We start from the raw sequence: 27,315 nt of genomic DNA on the forward strand, positions 1-27,315 counted from the left end.
GAAAAGAGAGATTAGAAAAAAACTCAACTTGAACGCTTAAACATACAGGACTACGCATCAGGACTCTCCAATAGACATTGCCAATTACTTAAATAGCTTCTTTGCTACAATTGCTGACAGAACACTTGATACCAAAGGAAATGAACAACGAAACAACCACACACAATAGAACCAAATTACATACCCCAAATACCAAGGACTAATTTTCCATGAGACAAATGAAATTAGAAGTCGGAAACATCATAGACACCTTAAAATCAAAAACATCAACAGGAGACGATGAAATATCTTCTAAATTGGTCAAACAATGCAAACATGAAATTATCCACTCCACTAACAACTATTATAAACAAATCACTTTTACAAGGGACTTTTCCCAGCGGGTTGAAACTCGCAAAAATGTATCCAAAATATAAGACTGGAGCAACTGACGAAGCCACCAGTTATCGGCCAATCTCACTTATCTCCACTTTTTCCAAAATCCTGGAGCGAGTAGTGCTAACTAGACTACTGGACCATCTCAAACAGCATCACCTTCTTACTCCGAGACAACATGGTTTTGTAAAAGAGAGATCTACAGCAACAGCTCTGGTCCAACTAATTGAAACCATCATTGATAAATTGGAAGCAGGATATATAGGCCACAAGTATACTTTTGAACTTTACCAAGGCCTTCGATTGTCTAGACCACAAGCTCATTACAAAAAAACTGCAAACTCTGGGAATCATTGACAAAGAAATAGACTGGTTCAAGAGCTACCTCAGCAATAGGACACAGATTGTGGAAATTACTTACACTACACACAACACGGTCAAAAAAAGTAAAAATCTGAACCACTACCAGTAAGCAGAGGAGTTGCCCGCAAGGCTCTGTTCTTGGACCCGTCTTGTATATCCTTCTGGCTAGCGACTTTCCAGAATACCTTCAAAACTATTGTGAAATGGTAATGTACGCCGATGATACAGCCCTTATTGTAGCAAACAAAAACAAAGATCAACTAGACATTGACTCCTTTGTAGCTTTCAATATGGCTAAACAACAATATTGCAACCTAAATGATTTAGTTTTTAAATGAATCAAAAACCCAACAACTAATTTTTACAGCTACTCAAAATAAAACTATCATGGTCTCCCAGAAGTAACTACAATAGAATTCGGAAAATATTTAGGACTCACCTTGGACCGAAATTTATCTTGGGAACCACACATCAACCAGCTCTGTCAAAAACTAAATAGCAGTCTTTACGCAATAAGGAGAATTGCACAAAATCAGCAACACTGATGTAGCTATGACAGCATACTACTCGTTGTTTGAATCTCACTTGAGATACGGCCTGATAACCTGGGGAGGCACGACAATCTCAAATCTCCAAAGGGTGCTGGTTCTACAAAAAAAGGACAATTAGAGTTCTAAAAGGACTAGGACCACTTGACACATGCCGAACAGCCTTCAAAGAACTGAGAATTCTGACTGTAGTAGGACTCTACATCCAAGAGACAATCCTCTATACAATCAAATCAGGGCAAGCAAGGACTGGAGACGGGACACTCTATAACACCAGACACAGGAGCAACTTTCTCCTAAATCAACATCCATCTCAGCTTATTTGAGAGGAAAACCTTCTTATCGAGGAGCAATGTTCTTCAACATTCTACCTGAATCCCTAAGAAGACTGCCAGAAAAGAACTTCAAAGCCCCCCTTGAGAAACTGGCTACTGGAGCGACCAATTTACACCATCCAAGAATTTGTTCAATGTAGAAACACACAATTTTTGACAAGACACTAACTCATACACCAATTGTAACATAAACATGACTTTTGCCCTGTTCTCCAAGAATATGTGCAATAAAGAATATTCTATTCTATTCTATTCTATTCTATAGTTCACTTTAATTTGTTGTTAAAATTGCTTTGAAATTTTTATATGATAAACAATGGAATTTATTTACCACAATTTATTACTGATAAAAAGTTTAAATATTTACAAGAATGGATAAAAATTATAGAATTATATCAGAAAAACATGTAATAGCAACAACAAGAAATAACTGAACGTAAAACTGTACAGACAAACTAAACCAACACACAAAAGCATATTTCAATAGTCCAATTGTACAAATTCTACAAAAAGATTTAATGAGGTAAAATGAGGAACTTACTTAAAGAACTTATCGAAACATTCTATCTGTGACTAGTTTAGGACCGGTTTCCCGATAGAGCTTTGGTCAACCTCCTCGGTTCTCGGGACAGTAGGAGTAGAGAGCTCGGAACTGGCAGCCAGCATCGCGGAAACAGGATTAGGAAATGTTTCGCTTCTGACCTCTGGATCTCCTCCAGGACAAGCCTCTTGGCCTCCACGGTTCACAACGCCAGGAAACACACCAATATTCCACTGCGTTTAAGATAATTCCCTGCAACCAACCAAAGTCTTAGGACTCTACACGTAAAATAATCAAACTTCATCGTATTATGTGCAGGAAAGAATTTAAGTTTTCACCATTTGTAAAGATAACCATATCTAGTTATTTTAATTTACAAAAAACATATCATTATTCCATTAATATAAAAAATACTAATTTATGTAATCTGACAAATAATATATCCTAAACAATATTTATAAAAATTATAAATGTTCAAAAATAATTTGCATGATTCTAGTAAGGAGCTCATCTCAGACTGTGTTACAAGTTAAGTAATCATGTTTGAAAAATTCTAAAAAATTTAAAATTGTATCCCCATTGAATGCAGTTTACACCAAAAGCATTAAGATGAGGATTTTCCATCTGTTTAATTTTATAACTGAACAAGAAAAAACATTCCTGGAAGAATGTACTTTTTCCAGAACATTTATGTAAGTGATGTGAAAAAGCTACGTTTAAAAAGAGTAAAATTAGTATATAATTATGTTCTTTGTTTGAAGTTGGTTTTTGATGATGGAAGGATTGTGGAAGAAAACATGATTTTACTGGACATTTGCCATTTGTTCAGTGATACAAAAAAATCAGTTACAGTACATTTTGAGATCTGCAATCTGATCTCTTCTTCAGGTAAATACCTCACCTAACACATAATTTTTGTGATGTGTCTGATGAAGATAGCCTTGCTATCGAAAGGCCTAAAAAAATAAAAAGTTATTTATATTGATTGGTGTGTTCTTAATGAGTGAATAAATTAAGAATACCCAATACAAGTTCCAACTTCAACATTTCATTCAAGGCTGTTTATGGTTAAATGTTTGGTAATGATTTTTCAAACTGCACTGATTTTGAGAGGTTATCTTTATTTTGTCAGAACAGTAATAAAGTTTTTGCATCTAGCTTGAAATTGTTGAAGATGTGGAAAAATAACTTTAGAGGCATCGTTTAAAAAAACGCCTATTGTCTTCAGAATTTACTTACTTTTGACTATTTCCAGTGCTTGAGTAAAAAAAGTTGGAGTGGGGAACTTTACCCAAACATGTTGATAATTTCGCATGGCCTAGTGTCATGGATAAAAAAAAAAATTACAAGAAAAACTTACCAGAATATAGAAAAACATCTCAATTACAAATATTTTGCCCACCATTTTGAAATGGATACAAATTAGAGTAGAAAACTAACTAAACTAAGCCTTGAACTATCACTTGAACTTTTACATTTTGACGTTTTCAAAATTCTAGACTTCGATTTTAAACTAGTTTTAAATAGTTAGGTAAATTTGATATTAAAGCAATAGATTACTCAAGAGAGTATAATTTTGTCTGGTAGTAACAACCCATATTTCTCTTTAGATGGGTGGTCTAGGGTTCTTGGTACATGAATTAATTGTTTTTATCATTTTGATGATAGGGAATCTTAATTCCTTTTCCCTTTGGAACTCACTTGGTAACACAATAATTCTCGTAAAATGCTTGAACAATGTTACAATTTATCTTGTATTTTGATTGATATTTTATCTTCTGTTACCTTATTAGACTTGGTGGCGGGCTGCTTGTAGAGGCGGGGACCACTGTACTCGCTGCCGCCACTCTCCGAGGCCGCATCATCGTAGCGCCGCCTATGTGCCGGAAGTGACCCAGGGCCTGAAGGAGAAGGAGGATGCTGACCAGGCGAGGGTGCGCGGCGTGGTGGCGTAGCTCTACCCAGTCCTGAGTCCGTGTCTCCGTAACGGTACAATAGACTGTCCTGGTCACAACTAGAGCCTGCACACAATTATCCTCACAACGTAAAACTTTTTCTTCTACTCATAAAAACAGTAATCAAATGGAATGTTTACTACTGGAATAAACACAGAATGTTTGGTTAATAGGGATAACACGACCGTTGCACTTTTTATCAATATACCATCGATCTTCGCACAGGCCAGTGCCCATGAGGATGGGCAGAATAAGTCTTAAGAGGGAATCGGTTTCTCGTTTTTGTAAAAAAAGATAATTTATGTAACATAAAAAATAAAAATTAGTTTTACATCTTCAAAATTAAAAAAAAAAAAAAAAAAAAAAAAAAAAAAAAAAAAAAAAAAAAAAACAATATCCATTCTCAGTTGTCGGATTCTCTCCAACTCTTCCAGGATTATCTAAAAATTTAAATAATATTTATCCCTGTTCTACTGTCAATCGGTTCTAACTAATGCGAGTTAGTACAAGTGGGATTTTTACTTTCACTAATCCAACCTCAGAGACTTATTATGTTCCTTAGTCTTAAGCCCAAACTATCTAAAATAAATGTTCAGTGACAGATGCTAGATAAGACACCACTCTTTACATCCATTTTGGTCAAGGACATTAACCTTTAACATCTTTAATCCCCCCATAAGATTATTTATATACCATTTCAAAACTGAAAGAATTGCTAATTTCAATGGTGAAATTTGTTTTGCTATTTTGGCAGCAGTGATGTCACAGTGACGTCATAAACTTGCCAGAACAATAATTGTCTTCATCTAGCCATTTGAAGCAGGTGTCTGTTTTGGTCTTTAGATTTAGTTACAAGAATTATTTATTTCACCAGATAGTGTTAGTTACTTATAAACCAGAATCTGTTTTAATTTATATTTATTGTTTTTGTTAGTAATTTCATGGTTTTTAATATGTGATATGTTGTAATTAGTAAGCCTAGGTCAATCTAGGCTATTGTGCAGTGTAGTGAAAGTGTTTGGGAGCTACAATATTACTGATATATTATGGGTATGATTTATTATGTTGGTTTATAGCTCGTTATACTTTTTTTAGGCTCTCATTTCAATAATGTCCCAAAATTTGGCTGATTTTTGACATTAGAGAACTTGTTGACCTGTCATACTTAGATAACCTAGGTTTTGACAATGACACCTAGTTTTTCCTTTATGCTTTCTAGAACCCCAAATTTGAAATTTGGAAGCCAATATTTCAGCAAAAGTTAAGGAATTTATTTATTGTAAAATTAATATAATCAGTGAAATATTTCCATATGAAAATTTACATAAGAAGAAACTTTTGGTTTTTTTTTATACCTGTGGCTCTCAACACTACTTTACACCTATGCTTGCACTGGGTAATGATTAATAATTTATTTATTATTTTGTAGTGCACAACATTCCCCGGTATATTTTGGAAATATTTAATATGAAAATTATATTTTTTATAATTAAAAAAAATGATAATACTTGTAGCAACAAATTAAAGCACGTCCCACCATTTAAAAAATAAAGAAATTTACAGATTTGTTAATAATTTATCTATTATTTATTCTGTAGTGCATATAATTCTATACATTTTTGGTATATTTTGGGAAACATTATTTAGTGTAAGAATTTTATTTTTTTGTACATTTATAAAAATAATCGTACCCATAGTAACTACTATGTGGTACTATTTGTGGTTTTTACAAATATATTTAATTTTTTTTAAGAGAACCGATTACGTTTATATATTTTCTGAAACTAAATAGAATGAAGAATAAATTTGCCATCTTAGATTCTGAAATTTGTTTTAATATTAAACTTGACAAGGTGCAGACTCCCACCACTTTTCAAAACTCAAACAATGAAAGAAATTATAAAAGTTACAGTTAAAAATTGTTTTTTAATTATTTCTGCATATTTTGTATACCCTTATGATTATCTCCACATTCCCCTGAAAACAATAATGTATTATACATGTAGGTTTATAATGTAAATTAATTTTTACAAAATGGTTTTAAAGCACGGGTACAAAAACAATAAAAAAATTGCCTGTCAACTGGCAAAATATGATCGCCAGTACCAGGGTTAAATGTAAAAGACCACAACCAGTACTGTGCTGACTACAAATCTAAAATAAAGTGTTTGCAAATGGTAAAAAAGCTATGCTGTAAAAATATATTGAACACAGAGTGATCTACAATAACTAGATATCTATGGCAGATCATTTAGAGGTGCTGTTATATTCGGCAAGGAAAGTACATCCATAGTTACATTTTCTCTGATGACAAAGATGAAAAACACAAACCTAAAATGGTTCAAAAAGTGTCATTTCAAAGGTATCCAATTAGTAAATAATCCAAGCTTGGGTGTTTAGGCTAATAATTGGATCTATAATTTACATTTGTGCGCTTTATTACATACAGAAATTTTAAGGATGGATAGCATTATTCTTACCAAAGATAACTTTCACTATCCGATATTTGAAACAATACATTTTATGAATCTATTAGGTTGGACTCTGTCACAGAATTATTTTGTCTGTTTATTTTCCACTAGTAATTGCAACCCACATCTCTGAGACACCCTCCACCATGATATGTACAAGACGCGACTGTTAGTGTTAGCGCAGGGAGTTAGTGTTTACACCCACCACCTATGTTGCTGGTGGCTTACCACTCAAGTTCATGAGAGAATTAGACTTGCGCCGGCTCTGATACGTGCTGAACTTGGATCTGTTTCTACCGGTGTCTAGCGACGAATCTGTAATCATGCAGCTACACTACAGATCTACAGTACTACCAACATTAGTCTCACAGCATTGCCAACTTGACCATCCCTTCTCGTAGCTTTCATATATTTACACTGTTATTTTATACAACACTTTCAAAACCACAGTTTCGTACAATTTGAAAGTTTGTTAACTCTTGAGTAAGGTGTGGCTTATTCTAACAAACTAAGAAACATTTTTATAAAAAATGTGGTACTACTTTAAAAGAGTGTGGATTCAATCAATTTAAAAAAACTTTCTATTACTTCAAAAAGCTATCAGAAATTAATTAAAAAATAAATTTAATATGAACAGAGAATAATACAGAACACAAATTATTACAAAGGAAAATAATTATTGAGTTATTAAAGTTAATGTTAATCCAAAGAACTTATATGAGACTTTGTAACACTTTTATGAAGTGCAATCAATGTATCTGTTTTCCAGCTTAATCACTTTTACTCGGACATAGTTACACTTGTAATTTAGTTTATCAGTTAATACATTCCATTATTTTTTTTAAGTGATTTTTTGCATTATAATAATAAGAATTTTATCACAGATTAACCTTTTTTTAATAACAACATGTTTTGTTGAGAAGACTAAAACGACTGTGATTGCTCAGCTTCTACATGCAAGCTTTGCTACTAGAACTACAAGGGGCGTTCTGTCCGGTAGCTTCTATTTGGTTATTAAAAGAATTCCAAAATTTATTAGAAAAATACTTGTTTATATAATGATTAACAATTTTGTTGATCTCCCATGAATCTGTACACTGTTTACCCTAGAAGTGGCACGCAAACTTACTGTAGAGGCACAGTGATATAGGGTACCTGGTATGTATCCTTCTAAAACTTATTTTAACTACAAACAATGCTCCAAAAGTAACACATTATACATAATGTTTCTCTGAAAAGAACAGAGGAACATGTTTTGTTGATTTTTTTTGCTTTAAACTTTGAACATAATTTTCTATTGCTCCAAAACTATCTGAAATTTGTTTTGTCATTCACCCCCCAATTCCGTTCTATACATATATTGGGAGTATTTATAAGAAATCTAGGATATACATTTTTTTAGAAAATTCAGGTGTTTCGACGGACAAAAATAAACAAACAGTGCAAGTTGCCAGCTATTGCTTTGGGAAAAATTCATATGTAATACAACTCATGTTTTCTAGGGGAGAATCGTGTTACTAACACATAGCTGTTAAAATACATTTAATGCGATTACAACGTAAAATTAAAAGATCCGCACTCAAATTGTTAAAAAAACTATATCTGAGAAGTTTAGTTCTCTTTGCAACCATTTAAGTCTTATCGAAATCACATAATATTTACCACTTCAAATGTTACACAGTACGAAAGTACGGTAATGTGTCACATACACGGCACACGCCATATCTAGGGTTAATGATGAATATGACATGTCCTGCCCACCAACAAATAATGAGGCATACACTTCACACCCTCCAGGATTGTCAATCACAACAGCCATTATGGTATTTAGCAATTCTGATGAACGATGGATATCATAGGAAATTTCTTGACAAGACGTGCATAAGTCAAGCTATGTGGTTATGTGTTCATGCTCTCATGACCTCATACCACTGAATTAGTTGTAGATTTACAGCTTAGTTTCTCTTTGGTAAAATGTTTATCAGAGATTACATAATTCTGATTGTCCATTCTAGAATTACTTAATTCACAGCAACCGTTGACTCCAAAGTCTACATTTCACGCAATTCTAATAATGAAAATTACTACTTATTAATAGTGATACATCAACAGCAAAAATTATAAAACCAGCTGCGATTTCCGTTAAAAAATCAACATATCAATTGAGAATTTATGTTGGAAAAATTCATAGCAGAGATAAACATAAACAATAAATAAAATCAACTGTGGAAAATTTGTATTAACATCACTTAGTATTTAAAAGATTAGAAAAATCTCAATCTACTAACAAATGCAGCATGAATTTAACTTTGTTGATAAAAAGATTAATATTTTGGAAGCAGTTTCAAATCAAATTCTTTTGAAATCAGTCCGTCTCAATTAGTATTATTGGGTTTAAAAAATTTAATTCAACATTTAAAGATCAACCCTAGTTCAAACAAAAAACCACCCTATTAATGTACATCACTCACTATCACTTAATTGTGAACAAAATAACCAAATATAACAGTTAATTTCTAAACTAAATGTTAAATTAAAGTACTAAAATTCTACCCAGGTATATTTTCTAAAATAAGTATAATGAAATACATCTGCCAAATTATATATTTAGTTTGAATCTAATACAAATAACAGATTCAAAAATCAAGTTTAAAGTATAACTTAAAACAAATAAGTAAACATTATATCTGGCTGAAAGGAATAAACTCGACTAGTTGAACATTTACCTAAAAAAAGCTAATCAATGCAATGGCAAGAAATCATTGCATTTTATAGCCAAACAGATCAATAATAAAAGATTCTTGGAATCAAATAAACAATAATGTGAGGCGAGTAACGATAGTCAAGCTGACACTTGCAGGCCTACCTCTAGACGTCTTGTATGAACCGCGGCGACCCAGAGATCTGCCGGGGGAAGCTCCTCTGCTCTCGTCTCCCATGTCTGTAACACGGCAACACACTCACAACATGCCACGACACGCCACAACATGCGCCAACCACTCGGTCACAGTAGGGGGATTATGTCAAAAGATCTACACCTCGCAAAGGTCTGCTTCATTCACACCTCGTAAAGATCGAAGCAGTTCAGCAGCAGGATAATAATTAGCGATAAAGTCCAAGTACTGTTGTTAAACGTTTTGTGGCAACATGCTGAGTCCGGTCAAATATCTTTAGTCGGCAATAATGATTTTAGTAACTACTCTTAAAATGTTAAACAAACAAAACATATCCGAGTACGTCTGCAGGCCAGAAAGTTTCAGATTAGGATGAATTTAATGGGTTTCATTTTCATTTCCTCTGAAAAATGACTTCCAACTTCCCTCCCCCTACACCTTTTTATAACAATAAGATTAACTTTTTGAAGAGTCCGAAAATCCCAACCTTCAAGAAATAATCAAAATAATAAAACATACTTTACATGTTTTTTAAAAATCCTACAGTTTTTATTTAAAACGTAAACATATTTTATTGTTGTAAACTGTAGATCCAAACATTGATCTGCACGTGATTACTTCTAGAATCGTGATATTGATTATTATCATATTAATTAGTAGCATTCAAAATCAACATTTCCCATCCTATTCCAACATTTTTACTTTATTGTAACAAGTATTTGAAGTGGTGTTGTGCAAGAATGCAAAGTCCAGACAACATTTTTAGGTGGCATTAATGAACTAACACAACAATTTATATAGGTGTTTCAAAGCCATTTTAAATTTATTTAAAGTTTTCAATCTACCACACGTTACTTTATATATTTTTCTACATCTATTGAGTTTTGTTAAGAAATGCATAGATCCTTGTTAAAAAATATTACTCAAGGTATTTAAACGGGTATATAATACAAAGAACACTTAAAAAGTGGATTATAGGACATTAAATTTGGTAGTTATATTTAAATGTAACAAAAGAAGAGAAAGTTGCCTTCATAAGGGTTTTCATGACGAGTGATTAACGCATGTACAGGTTAGACACATACAGGGTCATCGAAAAATAATGCCTAGATTTTAAATAACTGTCATAAGAAAACTATTAAAGGTAATTTAAAGGTTGTAGTCTTAAAATGTGCGGAAAGATATAAATTTTTTTTTTCATACCTTAGTATGTTTCAATGTGAGCACCGTTCGTTGCCCTGCAGATATCAAGTCTGTAGTCAACTTCCTGCCACGTGTGTCCAATCATATCTGGCGTAACAGTTAAGATTGCGGAAGAAATTCGCTCCCGAAGATGGTCTAAATCCCGAATCTTTTCTGCGTAAACTATATTTTTTATGTACCCCCAGAAAAAGAAATCCAAAGGGGTAAGATCAGGACTTCTAGGAGGCCAGGAATTGGGGGGCTGCTCTACCAATCCAACCGTTTGGGAAGCGTGCGTTTAGTGCAGCGCGTACCTCGCGATGCTAGTGAGGTGGAGCCCCATCTTGCATAAAAATGATTCGCTGTCCAGTCTGTTGTTCGATATCGTCTAATTGGGGGAACACAAAAGGTTCAAGCATGTCCAGGTAAACTAGGCCTGTAATGGTTTTTTCTACAAAAAAGAAAGGTCCAATAACTTTGTCATGAAATAAATAACGCGCACCACACATTGAGTTTGGGAGAATCACGCACATACTCGTGGATTTCGTTTGGCTGTTGCGACCCCCATACACGGCAATTGTGACGATTTACACATCCATTTATGTGAAACGTAGCTTCATCACTAAACAAACACTCTCTGTAGAAAATTTGGATTATCATCAATTTCATTTAACATAAAACTTGTAAATTCAGTTCGTTTAGGGCGATCGGTAGGTTTTATTTGCTGTTTTATCTGAATTTTATACGCATGAAGTCTTAGTCGTTTGTGCAGTACATTTTTGTATTGTTGTTTTTGGAATGTTTAGTTGAAGGACTTCGTCGAGCAATGGATTTTTTTGGGCTCCTAACACAAGATTGCCGGATACGCTCAACATTCTCTTCTGATGTTCTTGGTCGGCCTGGTCTAGATTTTTTGCCGACAGTCCCTGTTTCCCTAAACTGGTTAAACCATCGAACGATAGCTTTGTTATTAGGTGCTGTTTGACCCGGATATGTTCTCCGAAAGAGCCGCTGTACACTGACAATTGACTTTGACTCCGCGTACCAAATCACGCACTGTGCTTTTTGTTGCACGGTCAACATCGTACTGAGCGGCGGCGCGTCTGTGGCCGGCTGACCTTGACGATTGCGCAGCTTGTCTGCGCATCACAAAGACAGGGAAACACAAACAGACGAACTAAAAACAAAACTTGCGTTCACCAGTTATCGTCCAGTGAAAGAATTACTCATTTAACATGAAAGGTTTTGATGTTATAATTTTATTAAATCTAGGCATTATTTTTCGATGACACTGTACAATTCACAAACAACACAGATATCAACAGTTATGACAAAATATGCATCACACTTACGACTCATGCAAACACACAAACTCAATGACCCTGAGTACTTACTACAGACAACACAGTACACAATGCAGTTCATTCTCCATTCTCATGATGGCTCTCATTTGTGGAGACCACCAATACAATCTAATGAGATTATTCTTAAAAGGCACAGAAACGTAACGTCATAGAAACTCTACGCATCTCGGATATCCCTGTACTCAAGTACTTCGGCAAACCTTATTGCCATGGATATCCCTGTACTCAGGTACTTCGTCAAACCTTTTTGCCATGGATATCCCTGTACTCATGAACTTCAAACCTTGTTGCCATGAATATCCCTGTACTCAGGTACTTCAGCAAACCTTGTTGCCATCTAGGATTGTGATACCACATTTCAAATCGTACGTCTTTGCAGAAGTGCTTAACTGATGAAGCAAACTGAAGCCGAAGCAGAGGATTGAAAAATATTCCTTTACACTACTGGCGAAATGTGACCAATTCCCCACAGACCTGTTTTCATTACCAAATCCTAATCCTAACTTTGTTAGATAAAAAATGTAGAAAATAAAAATAAATCAAACAAAAAATTAATACTGTGGGTTAAGGAGTTCGTGCAAGATTTCACTGTATTAAAACCACTCGAGCGAAATGTTCACAAAGTTAAAACTTGGCATTTATTAATAATATAACTAATAATAGCTCGAATATTCTGGGACACAATCGTTACTTTTTACAATCAGCATTTCAGTATCAGTACAGTAAAATCTAAATGAACGTTTAATCTTATATTAACTAGGAATATTGACTAATCTTGCCCAATATGTGTTTAGGGTTTGTAAATTTGCATCCTACACTTTGAATTCATTATTCATTCAATTTTTTGAATACATGTAGATGTTTTATTTATTTGGAGAGATTGTGCTTTTCATAACCTACAAATCAAGAGTAAAAAGCTTTTGAACTTGTGTTTGGTGTATTGAAGCAGGGGTTTTCTGAAAATAAAATTTTCCCTTCAAGCATTAGGCAGTATTGCTGGTGAAAGCTTGAAACCATCTACTTCTGCTTTCCATTACTTCATTGTTACAAGTCATTTCTGACAAGGGGCTGTGTGTACATCTCGGATTTAAGTAATTCACATTTAGTCATCAATATAATTATTAGGTTAGTGACGACAGCACCAATATTTGTTATATTGTCCATACACACATTTCCTCGAATACAACATTCATGGAAGTAAAATGGTTCATGCCCCGAAGTGTTAAAAAATTATTTATTATGCAACTCTATTGGCATTTTTTCTGCACGTTTTCTTGTCAAACGTGTCAATGGCCGAGCGGTATATAACATGTAGGACTTTGGACCTGAGTTAGAGATGGCACAGGTTCAAATTTGATTTGTGTTTTTATCAGTACCGTCGATCTTGTACTGTACCGACTCTCCCCCTTCTTCTGTTTGATAAGATCCTCGCACAGGCCAGAGGCTCATGGGGACAGGCAGAATAAGACATAAAATTGGGTTGATCTCTCTTTTCTCCTCTGCATTTCAATGACTTCAGATTTCTCAATCAAAACATATAATTTGGTGTTGCAACAATCCTCTAAAGATGACAGTAACGGAAAGGGGTAGCAGATGACTTAGTGGTTTCATCAGCAGTGCCGCCAATTGCAGGAAGGGAATACCTCATACAATTGTCTACTTATATAACAGTTAGGAACATTTTGTCTGTAACCTGGATATTTCAAACCTTATAACTACAACATCTTTCACATTGTGTTTTCCTTACATGTGGTAACATGTGACAAATAAATTTTCAATAATTCGGAAAAACACTTTCAGTTTGCTTAAGAAAACATACGGCTATGTTTGTGATATATGTTGTAATGAATCTGTCTGTCCAGATTATCGCTATGAACGTGTAGTACCTGAGATGGAGGTGGAAGTCCTCCTGGTCTCCGCCAAACAGTCCTGAGATCCTCGGTAGTAGTCTCTGCGCATTGTACTAGGAGGACTAAACACTGTACCCAACACAACCAAAACAACAACTAAACACAACGGAAACTACAGTACAATACTCAACATCAGTTAGTGCAGTGTTACAGTAATAGTCTTCAATAAATAAATGCAACAAACAAAAATTAACACATTAAACCCAAAGAAACAATGCAAAATATTAAATAAAAATTAATGTTGGAAAAGTTAAAAAGTGTCTAGAGCTTCTTTGCTGAACATGCTCGTGAGTAATGATTTTTGAAAATTGCCAGAAAAAATGTGTAGAGATCAGGTTTAAAATCAATCATAAAATTAAAATCATAACATTTAAATTTATTTACAAGGATGGGTCAGTTCTATTTTGCGTGGGTGTGTGCCATCCCACTTTTATACCAAAACTTTTGAAATGGGATGTGTAATTCGTAATAAAATATAAATATGAATAATTACTCTAGCAAATCCAAATAGATTTAAAATCAAAATATATTTTATCTTGTTCCTTTATACATAACAGAACAGTACAAGCAACGTTTATAGAGCATGACATATCTGAATGTCTTTTAAAACAGCTGGAAATCTTTACAAAACTTGCCTTATTATTAATTTAAATTAACATAAGTAAAAAACTGGTAGTGGATATACTGGCATAATTTCTTCTTCAAAAAATGTAGAAAAAATTAGTTGGTATATACAATTCACCAGCACACAATCAGTTTTACATCTAAATGTTTCACAAAAAATGTATTTCTACAAAACTTCTTTTGTCCTGAACCTAAAAACCAATGCATTTTTCCTATTTTTCAGCCACCCGCAAAGAATTAAAATATTAATATTTAATGATCTACGTATATGTAATTTCTTGTGAATAATATCTGCCCTGATAGATGTCAAAACATCCAAAACAATTAATGTTTTCTTACGTAAATACTGTACAATGAATACGTTTAACAACATTCTTGCATGTAATGAAATATTTACTCAGCATCTTGCAATTTTCCTTAAAATATTAAAAACATTAAAATATTAGTATTTGTGCCTCAAAATTATATTCAGAACTCCTTCTGTTAGTCTTATACATGATTTTGACAAATATTCAAACACATCCAAGATTGCATCCAATAACCAATTAAGATTGCATGCAATTAGAGTTACAAATTCACCCACTTTAGTGACTGACCCATACCTGACAAGGTGATATTATTGCAAACTTGAAAAGGAACACAAATTTAGAAAACAACTTTAAAACAAACATAGTTAATGTTTAAAGTAGCGTTTTGTTAACAATACATACTGATTATAAAGCTGGAGGATGTAATCATTTATTCTATAACATGGACTAAACAAAATTATTTTTAGACTTCAAATAAAAGGTTTTGTCAATTAAAAAACTAAAAATATGTAACTTAATGTACATTACTAAACAAATGCCAGAAAATAGAGAATAGTTAAAAATTCTAGAAGATACAAGAAGATTGTGTTTGTATGTGGTGCTTGGTTTTCATTTCTGTATTTTAACCCTTCCACAACCAGGCACTGACTTTACATACACTGATATAAAATCAATATCAGTGAGTAAAAAAGGAATAATGAGGAAGAAAGAAAATATGTTCAGTTTAGCCATAACTTTAAAGGGGTATTAAAATCTTGCTATATTTGCGAATAAAAATTCAACATCTGCTTCAACGCACACCAACAATTTAAAAAAATTACAACAAAAAGTTAATAAAATAAGTGTTAGTTGTGAAGGGGTCAAAATGTAGAAAGAGAGTAGGCAATATGTACAAGATTGTGTATTGAGGTGTTGTACTGACCTGATAGATTGGATGAAGAACCTTTCTTGCCTCGACTGGGCGTGTGAGCATATACCGTCGTGTGCGTCTGCACCGCTGTCGATGTGTATAGTCTTTGGACGGGGCCGCGCAGGCTGAGTCTTGCCCCTCAACTTCGGTTGGGGTGTTGGGTTGCCGCTGGACCCACCCTTGAGCGAGTTTAACAAGTCCTTGTCTATCAGCTTACCCTGTCAAGAGCAGACATTTGACATCAATTTAAAGAATCATACTACACTCAAATTGATGGTACAGCAATGGGAAATCCTCTTTCATGCTTCATTGCAAATATATTTATGAGTTATTTTGAAACTACGGCTAAAACAAAAATGAAATATTTCCCAAGAAAGTGGATAAGATATGTTGATGATATCTTCGCAATATTTAATAAAAATGAAAACCTACAAAACTTTATCTCTACCCTAAATTCGTTTTACCCTACCATTAAATTTACATACGAAATTGAGCAAAACAATAGTATACCATTTTTAGATGTGTTAGTAATTAGAAACCAATCAAAATTTGAATTTGACATTTACAGGAAACCGACGCATATAAATAGATTTATTGTCAACGAATCTAACCATCCACCTCAACAAAAAAGAGCTAGTTTCAACTCAATGATTTACAGACTTTTGAATACTCCACTATCTATCGATAACTACAACAAAAGAGTTAAACTACATCAAAGATATTGCTATTTTTAACGGTTACACCACACAACTTATTGACAACATACTTCACAAATCAATCAAGAGAAAATTAAGAAAATCTAGAAACAACATTACTACCACTTCAAGATAATAAACAAGAATTCATCTGTACAACATACAGTAACATTTCAAATAAATTGCAGAAAATTTTTAAAAAACATACAAACAAATCTATCACTTATAAAACAAACAACAAATTATCACAAATATTAGGAAATCCCAAGGACAAAACCACATTCGAAAACAAATCAGGAATTTATGAAATTAAATGCAACGACTGTGATAAATTGTACATTGGCCAAACTAAAAGGAACATTAAAACACGATTCAAAGAACACTTTGCACACATAAAATATGGAAGAAATGAAAAATCTGCTGTGGCGAATCACTGTATTGAATCTGGACACACAATCTCTAATAAAAATTTACGATTATTAAAAGAAGTTACAAACACAACACACTTAAATGCTTGGGAAACATTTTACATTACCATAAATCAAGAAAAAATTATCAATAATGAAGACGGACCAATTCAAAATTCAGTTTTACTCTCATCTCAATTTATAAAAAAATTAAAATTAAATTCTGATTAAATATTTGATACTGGCTAACCATACATCCAAATTGTTTACCATATGTTATTATAAAATTATTATTACAAAAATGTAAACATTTGATAATTTGTGAAGTGCCTGATGATGGAATCTTTGATTCAGAAAGGCCTTGCACGAAATAAAAAATTATATATTGGAAAACGTCGTATTTCTTTATCTAGTGATACTACATTAACCCGTATGTCATAACTATTTTACAAAATAAGTGAACATTTATATAAGTTATTAAATTTACACTGACTTATACTCAGAATGTTCCACGTTACATTATATTTAAGTGCTCACATATTCATAGTCTAATTATTGTGCCACTGGTTATAACAAGTTGGCATGCATAGGTCAAACGGTTTGTTATTTGAGTCTCTGCAGACGGAGCAGGTATAAAATGTTTGCTTCCTCTTCTGGTTTCTCTCTCGGCAAACATGACATCTCAGACGCTTTTCCAGCTTCACGGGAGTATGGGCAGACTGTGAAGAGTGGCTGGAGCGAGGATTCCTTGGCATGGGCTCTATCTGAATGTAATTTTTTTATTACGATGTCCCTGAACTTCAGGTAGGTTGTTTTGGTGGCAAGCCTTGAGAAAATGTAGACACCGTTCCACAGGGAGACGTCTAGCAGGTGGAAAAAAGATTTTGACGTACCATCGCAGAGACTTTCTGGGAGTGGAATAATACGAGACCATTTGGTCACTGCGATCGATCCCACTCATGCCTTTATTGTAACGGACAACCATGCTAGGCTTCATTGTTTGTTCCCCTCTTTTGTTTGTTACCAACTCCATCTCAGGGCCATTCGATGTTGAAATAGTTAACACATTTCTTTTGTCACGCCACTTCATAACTGTAACATCTCCCTTTTGGCGACTGATAGACTCCCCTTTTCTCAACTTTGTTTGAACCACATCCTCCGGATTACCAGCTCTAGTTGACCTCAAAGTACCACTCATGTTGGTCTTGTTGTTCATGAGATACTCAGCTTACTCGACGCTATTGTAAAAGTTGTCAAGAAAAAGTATGTGGTCTTTGCCAATGTGGTCCTTCATTAACTTTTTGACCACTTCAAAGGAGTGGCCTTTATCTGTGTCCATCAGAGTCCCCTTTCCTTGATAAATTATAATATTTATAATGTATCCTTCTGATGTAGTCAGCTCGTAAAGTTTTATCCCATATTTTGTTGCTTTATTTTTTATATACTGCCAAAACGACAGTCTTCCTCTAAAGAGGACCATAGCTTCATCCAATGAAAGCGACTTACCAGGGCTGTAAACTCTAGCACAGTTTGCTAAGATATGGTTTACTACGTTTTCAATTTTATGCATTCTGTTGTTTGTGGTGTCGGTGTCTGGATCATAAAACCATAAGCATCTTAAAATGCACTCAAAACGGTTACGGGACATTGTCCGCCCAAAAGTAGGATGTTCGTATAGGCTATCTTTGGACCAATAGTGCTTTATTGACGGTAAGTTTACATTACCCATCAACATGCACAAACCCAAAAACTTTTTAAGTTCTTCTATATTGACATCCTCCCAAACGTTCAATGATGCATGTTTAGGAAGAGGATTTCCTCGAATGATTGATGCTCTCTTATTTGTCCAAGTGACTATTTTTTCTAGGAGAACGTTGTCAAAAATAGCACCAAAAACTTCAACGGGATCTGTTGTTTGTAAGTGTATTTCTTCTTTACCTGTAAACTCGTGAACTAGTGGAACATTGTTTGTGTTGGTCCAACAAGCAACTGAACTAACGTAGGCATTGTGAACTTCATTTGTTACGAACTGCACGTTAGAGTCATCTGCCAAACTATTTTGAGACTGTTCAGTTTCATCAGTGACAATGTTGGAGTTATTTACAATTTCATTAGCCTCAATGTCAAACAATTCATTTTGTTCTGCTACACTACTATCATCACTACTATTAGAGCTCGGAACGTACTCACTCTGTCCATCCGATGAAAACAAAGAACTTGAGTCAGATTTCACAGTCACTATTACTCAGCTCACGATCTATTTCACTGTCAGTACACACAAGCTTACGTTTCTTATTTCGTTCCATTTTGTTCTACAATAGTTTCTAAACACTAACAAAACATAACCTCAACCGTAGTTCAGAAGAAAGAAGCCCGTGGTGTGAGGTTTACAACAAGAACAGTATAGGCGGCAATGAACAAGTTTACCAACTGCGCGGGACGTAATTTTTAAGATATCCAGAGACCAAGCGTCCCACATGTGAGCCAGACATCGCCATAGACCAATACAAAAGTATCAAGCCTCTAAAATAGATTAGTGATTTTTCATGGCAATAATAGTGGCATGTAAACAGAGGCGCAAATATGGGACGTCAGTCTATTTGAGGTGCCCCGAGCGGCGCATATTTGGGACGCCGGTGCACGGGAAGAAACCGTGCGGCTCATATTTGAGCCGGCTGGTCTGTGGGTATACGACTTTTCTTAACATGGTGGTAGCGAACGTGTTAAACTCATTTATAACATTCAAAAGCAAAATTGTATACCTTCAATTAAAAATGACTGGATAATCTTATAGTGGTGTATTTGATGTTTATGGGTAAAATTCATTAAAACAAAAATTAAGATAGTTTAAACACTGTACTGTTTGAAATAGCTTATACTCACTAATCAAGGATGGAAACTCTAAAGGCAAAAGACTACTGCAAAAATATTGATTTCACTTATATGGCAAATTTACTTGTATGAACATTACTATGATCATGAAAATTTCTCAAATTAAAATGTTGACACCATGAAAACTACTTTAGTTTTTTGTTCTCTTAGGACAAGAAGCTTAGAAATTGCACTTAGTCCTATAAGAACCTTAGCGCTGCTTCTGGAGCGACAGGATATTCTGGATGGGTAAGGTTAGGGGTAAGAGCCGTTTTCTGTCAAGATCCACGAGGAAGAGTTTAAGGCATGTCCTCTCGGAAGAAGGGAAGACCAGCTCTGAACCAGCCTCTCAAGTCAAAGCAGACAGGGGTGGTACACCCTTATGTCTAGGCTAGCAAGAACCTTTGACACTTAGGGAACGAATCCGACCAACTCCAACAGTCATCTCCTGTAGTAGACTAGACCTATTGAATTACCTTTGCACCCCAGAATCTCAACATTTGCGGTTAGTGATGTGCTGCTCCTGGACATCCATAAGGTTGCCCAGATTTAAGTGACACGTCGGTTTTAGCTGTGCCCAGTGTGGGTTCAACTGGAAGGTATAAACCAGCCAGAAGTGAGCCCTTCTGGATGATCTACTTAATTTTCACAAAACTATTGCTCTATTGCTTGTGTAGTTTTGATAGCGTTTCTTAGAACACAAAACTGAAAAAAATGAAAAGTTTAGTGTTGTTTAGACAATATTGAGTCAAACCTCCATGTTTAACATTCATTACCTCTCTTTCCGCTTCTTCTATGGCTTTTTTGAGCTTATATTGATCTAAGATGGCAGCTCGCCTAGCCTTCTCTTCTTCTTTCTTTCTTGCTTTTTCTTCTTCTTTTAATTTTTCCGCCTCTTTTCGCCTGGCTGCTTCGTTTTCTTTCCTTGCCTTCATCTCCTCCTGTGCTTGTCTTCGTGCAAGCGACAACATGAGAATTCTTTCCTTTTTCCTTTCCATTTCATCCAGGGTTGACTGAAATCAAACAAATATTCTTCATTACAATTTATAGCCGTAATTAGTAGAGATCGGAGCATATATCTACTCCATAAGAACTAAAATAAGTTAAAAGGAATCAGAAACCAAACACCCCAATAATAATAGACAAATAAAATAAATTACTAGGATATAATTACTATGAACCTTTAATCTGCCAATAAGAAAACTTTGTAATACCCGCCTACTAAATACATTTTTTAAATAGGTATCAAAATATTTATATTTCCAATTTTGTGTGCTCCCCTTTGAAAACCCACTTTAAATGCGAAACACTGGTATATACTCCCTATTCACTTCTAGTAAAGGTTCTCTTTGTCACACAAGAGGTAAACTAAAACATAATATTTATGTAATCATTGGAACATTATAACATCTTATTCAAAAAATATTCTCTGCCTGTTGGTGTTTTAGCAGAAATCAGTTTTATTTACAACAAATAGAGGTTAAGAATATAGACAATTTATTGATTAAAAAGGTAGGTGATGGAGAATATGTGTGGGAGGGAAGTTCCTTATCACCTCAAGAGACTGCAGTTATCATTTCCCTCTCACAGAATCACACTTCTCTCAGGATACAAAATTACACTTTCCTACCTTGATACACAACAACAATTATTTACCTGTTTATTCTGTGGAAAAAACTTTATACTGAGAGATTTACAATAAGAAAATGGTAAATTGTAAATCTAGCTTTGTCAATTGCACAATGTGTTTCAAGGCAATAAAAATTATTGAGTCTAAATATGGTTTGAGCATATTTTAATGATGTAATTACAAAAAAACGTAAACCAGAGTTAAAATACTCTGCCATCTGGAATACAAATAAAACATATGATATTGGGCTTTGGCCAGTTTCAGAGTTGTACACATTGACAAGGTTCAAATGAAAAACAGTATTTTTTTAATATAAATTTGGAAAAATGTAACGCTTGTGTTGCTCCCTGTGCTTTGTGTGCTTACCACCTGGCAGTTTTTACCTTTGACAATTAGAAGATTTCCTCATACAAATCAAGTACACTGTATTTTATGTTTATAAATATTATAGAGTAATGATTTGACTTCCACAACAAAGATATTTAGCAAACACTATAGTAAAATTATTAGGTCTATTAGTTGATTTATATGTTAAAGACAAAGATACTCGTAGATATTATATTAAACATGCGGATTTTACATGTAATAGCACTTTCTGTCAGTAGCCCACCAAGTATTTATTATCTTCTTCTCAATTTGATTATTATTAACTAATTATAATCATATCTACAAAATTATTGGTTTAAAGAGGACAATAATTGACATGCAATAATATATTAGAATCACTCAAGCCAGGCAAGTTTGCATGTGTATATTAATATAACAGTCAACCTCTGATGCACACAATAGTAAGAATTATTTGTGTGGACAAAGACTACACATAACTCTACTAAGTAGATATTGCCTACAAGTATTGCAGCACTGAGTGTAAGTACAGTAAGAACTGTCAGCTTAGGAGCTACTTTTATACAATAATTGACATGCAATAATATATTAGAATCACTCAAGCCAGGCAAGTTTGCATGTGTATATTAATATAACAGTCAACCTCTGATGCACACAATAGTAAGAATTATTTGTGTGGACAAAGACTACACATAACTCTACTAAGTAGATATTGCCTACAAGTATTGCAGCACTGAGTGTAAGTACAGTAAGAACTGTCAGCTTAGGAGCTACTTTTATACAATAATTGACATGCAATAATATATTAGAATCACTCAAGCCAGGCAAGTTTGCATGTGTATATTAATATAACAGTCAACCTCTGATGCACACAATAGTAAGAATTATTTGTGTGGACAAAGACTACACATAACTCTACTAAGTAGATATTGCCTACAAGTATTGCAGCACTGAGTGTAAGTACAGTAAGAACTGTCAGCTTAGGAGCTACTTTTATACAATAATTGACATGCAATAATATATTAGAATCACTCAAGCCAGGCAAGTTTGCATGTGTATATTAATATAACAGTCAACCTCTGATGCACACAATAGTAAGAATTATTTGTGTGGGACAAAGACTACACATAACTCTACTAAGTAGATATTGCCTACAAGTATTGCAGCACTGAGTGTAAGTACAGTAAGAACTGTCAGCTTAGGAGCTACTTTTATACAATAATTGACATGCAATAATATATTAGAATCACTCAAGCCAGGCAAGTTTGCATGTGTATATTAATATAACAGTCAACCTCTGATGCACACAATAGTAAGAATTATTTGTGTGGACAAAGACTACACATAACTCTACTAAGTAGATATTGCCTACAAGTATTGCAGCACTGAGTGTAAGTACAGTAAGAACTGTCAGCTTAGGAGCTACTTTTATACAATAATTGACATGCAATAATATATTAGAATCACTCAAGCCAGGCAAGTTTGCATGTGTATATTAATATAACAGTCAACCTCTGATGCACACAATAGTAAGAATTATTTGTGTGGACAAAGACTACACATAACTCTACTAAGTAGATATTGCCTACAAGTATTGCAGCACTGAGTGTAAGTACAGTAAGAACTGTCAGCTTAGGAGCTACTTTTATACAATAATTGACATGCAATAATATATTAGAATCACTCAAGCCAGGCAAGTTTGCATGTGTATATTAATATAACAGTCAACCTCTGATGCACACAATAGTAAGAATTATTTGTGTGGACAAAGACTACACATAACTCTACTAAGTAGATATTGCCTACAAGTATTGCAGCACTGAGTGTAAGTACAGTAAGAACTGTCAGCTTAGGAGCTACTTTTATACAATAATTGACATGCAATAATATATTAGAATCACTCAAGCCAGGCAAGTTTGCATGTGTATATTAATATAACAGTCAACCTCTGATGCACACAATAGTAAGAATTATTTGTGTGGACAAAGACTACACATAACTCTACTAAGTAGATATTGCCTACAAGTATTGCAGCACTGAGTGTAAGTACAGTAAGAACTGTCAGCTTAGGAGCTACTTTTATACAATAATTGACATGCAATAATATATTAGAATCACTCAAGCCAGGCAAGTTTGCATGTGTATATTAATATAACAGTCAAACTCTGATGCACACAATAGTAAGAATTATTTGTGTGGACAAAGACTACACATAAACTCTACTAATAGATATTGCCTATCAAGTATTGCAGCACTGAGTGTAAGTACAGTAAGAACTGTCAGCTTAGGAGCTACTTTTATACAATAAATTGACATGCAAATAATATATTAGAATCACTCAAGCCAGGCAAGTTTGCATGTGTATATTAATATATAACAGTCAACCTCTGATGTACACAATAGTAAGAAATTATTTGTGTGGACAAAGACTACACATAACTCTACTAAGTAGATATTGCCTACAAGTATTGCAGCACTGAGTGTAAGTACAGTAAGAACTGTCAGCTTAGGAGCTACTTTTATACAATAATTGACATGCATGCAATAATATATTAGAATCACTCAAGCCAGGCAAGTTTGCATGTGTATATTAATATAACAGTCAACCTCTGATGCACACAATAGTAAGAAAATTATTTGTGTGGACAAAGACTACACATAACTCCTAAGTAGATATTGCCTACAAGTATTGCAGCACTGAGTGTATGTACAGTAAAAACTGTCATCACTTAGGAGCTACTTTATACAATAATTGACATGCAATAATATAATTAGAATCACTCAAGCCAGGCAAGTTTGCATGTGTATATATTAATATAAACAGTCAACCTCTGATGTACACAATAGTAAGAATTATTTGTGTGGACAAAGACTACACATAACTCTACTAAGTAGATATTGCCTACAAGTATTGCAGCACTGAGTGTAAGTACAGTAAGAACTGTCAGCTTAGGAGCTACTTTTATACAATAATTGACATGCAATAATATATTAGAATCACTCAAGCCAGGCAAGTTTGCATGTGTATATTAATATAACAGTCAAAACCTCTGATGCACACAATAGTAAGAATTATTTGTGTGGACAAAGACTACACATAACTCTACTAAGTAGATATTGCCTACAAGTATTGCAGCACTGAGTGTAAGTACAGTAAGAACTGTCAGCTTAGGAGCTACTTTTATACAATAATTGACATGCAATAATATATTAGAATCACTCAAGCCAGGCAAGTTTGCATGTGTATATTAATATAACAGTCAACCTCTGATGCACACAATAGTAAGAATTATTTGTGTGGACAAAGACTACACATAACTCTACTAAGTAGATATTGCCTACAAGTATTGCAGCACTGAGAGTGTAAGTACAGTAAGAACTGTCAGCTTAGGAGCTACTTTTTATACAATAATTGACATGCAATAATATATTAGAATCACTCAAGCCAGGCAAGTTTGCATGTGTATATTAATATAACAGTCAACCTCTGATGCACACAATAGTAAGAATTATTTGTGTGGACAAAGACTACACATAACTCTACTAAGTAGATATTGCCTACAAGTATTGCAGCACTGAGTGTAAGTACAGTAAGAACTGTCAGCTTAGGAGCTACTTTTATACAATAATTTGACATGCAATAATATATTAGAATCACTCAAGCCAGGCAAGTTTGCATGTGTATATTAATATAACAGTCAACCTCTGATGCACACAATAGTAAGAATTATTTGTGTGGACAAAGACTACACATAACTCTACTAAGTAGATATTGCCTACAAGTATTGCAGCACTGAGTGTAAGTACAGTAAGAACTGTCAGCTTAGGAGCTACTTTTATACAATAATTGACATGCAATAATATATTAGAATCACTCAAGCCAGGCAAGTTTGCATGTGTATATTAATATAACAGTCAACCTCTGATGCACACAATAGTAAGAATTATTTGTGTGGACAAAGACTACACATAACTCTACTAAGTAGATATTGCCTACAAGTATTGCAGCACTGAGTGTAAGTACAGTAAGAACTGTCAGCTTAGGAGCTACTTTTATACAATGTGATAAATATTACAGTTTTATGCTACCACTCCAATTAAAAAATAAATTTTATTCAATTGTGTTTTTTAAACGAATTTAGAACGTAAATACAAATTTAATTTAAATACTAAGTAAAGCCTGAATTGTTATGAGAAATAAATATAATTATTTAACACGTGTATACACGTGTAACAATGTATACTCTATCGGGTACCCGCGATCTTTCACAACTGCTGTCGTGTAGACACAGGGCTTTTGTCAGGCGCCAAATCGGGTACATTTTGCTACGCATGTCCTTATTGTGTTTTTATTTTTGCCTGTGTTGCGGGTTTGTTAATTTGGATTAAACAAATACCTAAGACTATCGTGTACTCTGTTAGGCACACGATTGTTTAATTTTTTATGTCAATTAATTTTGTAGGTACTCCTTGGGGTACACGGAGAAACATGGAAAAACATATTGAAATAGTTATTTCACGTCAATAATGCCAATACTTTTCTCGTTATACTTCAACAGCAAACGGTAAAAGAAACTTATTACGATATTTTGCCGTTATTACTGAAAAATTTAAAGATAAAAGTGCGGATATTAGCCATCGTCGTGAATGTGTTAAATACAGTTATTATTTAATAGAATGGTTATTTACTAGGTTCCAGATCATTCAAACCTCTTTAATCTGGAAATTCTGCTAATTCGAATAAAACATATTCAGATAAAAAAGTGTACATGGTTCAAAGAAAAATGATACTTTTAGATCTGAAGTTTGATAAGAGAATTTCAAAATTATATACATAAGAATAAACAATTTTTTGAATAAAACACAATTCTTATGCAAATTTTTGCATATTTACAGATACAGCTCGTTCACTCTATGAATCTTTGCTCATGTACTGGCTGAGCCTTAGCAAGCCTACGACGAATGCTGGAAAAATTCCATTTCTGTATATCTGCACAACAGATACCCAGGACACAACGTACAGGAATAAACTAAACCAGTGTTACCAATTTTTTATTTCATCATTGATAAGTAAGGTAGGTAACCTAATCTCTAGCTTGTAGCAATGTAACAAAAATACTACTAAACATGACATTAAATCTGAAGCTGACATTTAGAATAAGTTGTAGGAGAAAATATACTCCAACTTCTTTCCCTTGCTTGTGTTTAAAAAATTCTCAGGGTTGTTATTAATTTTTCTGGATAATCATAAATTGACTGTAATAGATCATTAATATATTTTTTTTAATGTTAGTTTTGATTAAATTTTCATGCTGGAAATTTTGTTTAGTCCAGGATAAAGAATTGTGCAATCTCACTTGATCGACGTTGCTCACCGGATCTGGGTTAGACAACTCTGATCCGATGACCAGGCCCACTCCTGGACCGCCGTCTGTGTCGGGCACTCTGGGCGGATCTCGAGGCGGAGTGGCGGGCTGGAGGCGGGAGGGACTGTGTTGGAGGCGGGGACGGAGATGGTGGTGGTGACGACTTCTGTTGCAACTCGTGTTGTTGGAACATGGTGGGCTCAATCACCTGTGTCAGTACC

At 34.1% G+C, this 27,315-nt stretch overlaps 1 protein-coding gene and 1 pseudogene across 1 annotated transcript; both read right to left on the reverse strand.

Moving 5' to 3' along the window:
- Positions 1-2,171: 2,171 nt before the first annotated feature.
- Positions 2,172-15,834, reverse strand: LOC124374990 (annotated as a pseudogene).
- A 4,785-nt stretch (positions 15,835-20,619) lies between these two features.
- On the reverse strand, positions 20,620-27,315 carry LOC124374989 (patronin-like; the record flags this gene model as incomplete). The annotated part of the gene is given in 2 exon segments (XM_046833121.1): positions 20,620-20,766; positions 27,086-27,315. A coding segment is annotated over 1 exon segment (202 nt), but the record flags the coding sequence as incomplete, so codon positions are not given.

The sequence above is a fragment of the Homalodisca vitripennis genome, unplaced genomic scaffold (assembly GCF_021130785.1).
Source record: "Homalodisca vitripennis isolate AUS2020 unplaced genomic scaffold, UT_GWSS_2.1 ScUCBcl_12231;HRSCAF=21833, whole genome shotgun sequence".
Classification (NCBI taxonomy): domain Eukaryota; kingdom Metazoa; phylum Arthropoda; class Insecta; order Hemiptera; family Cicadellidae; genus Homalodisca; species Homalodisca vitripennis.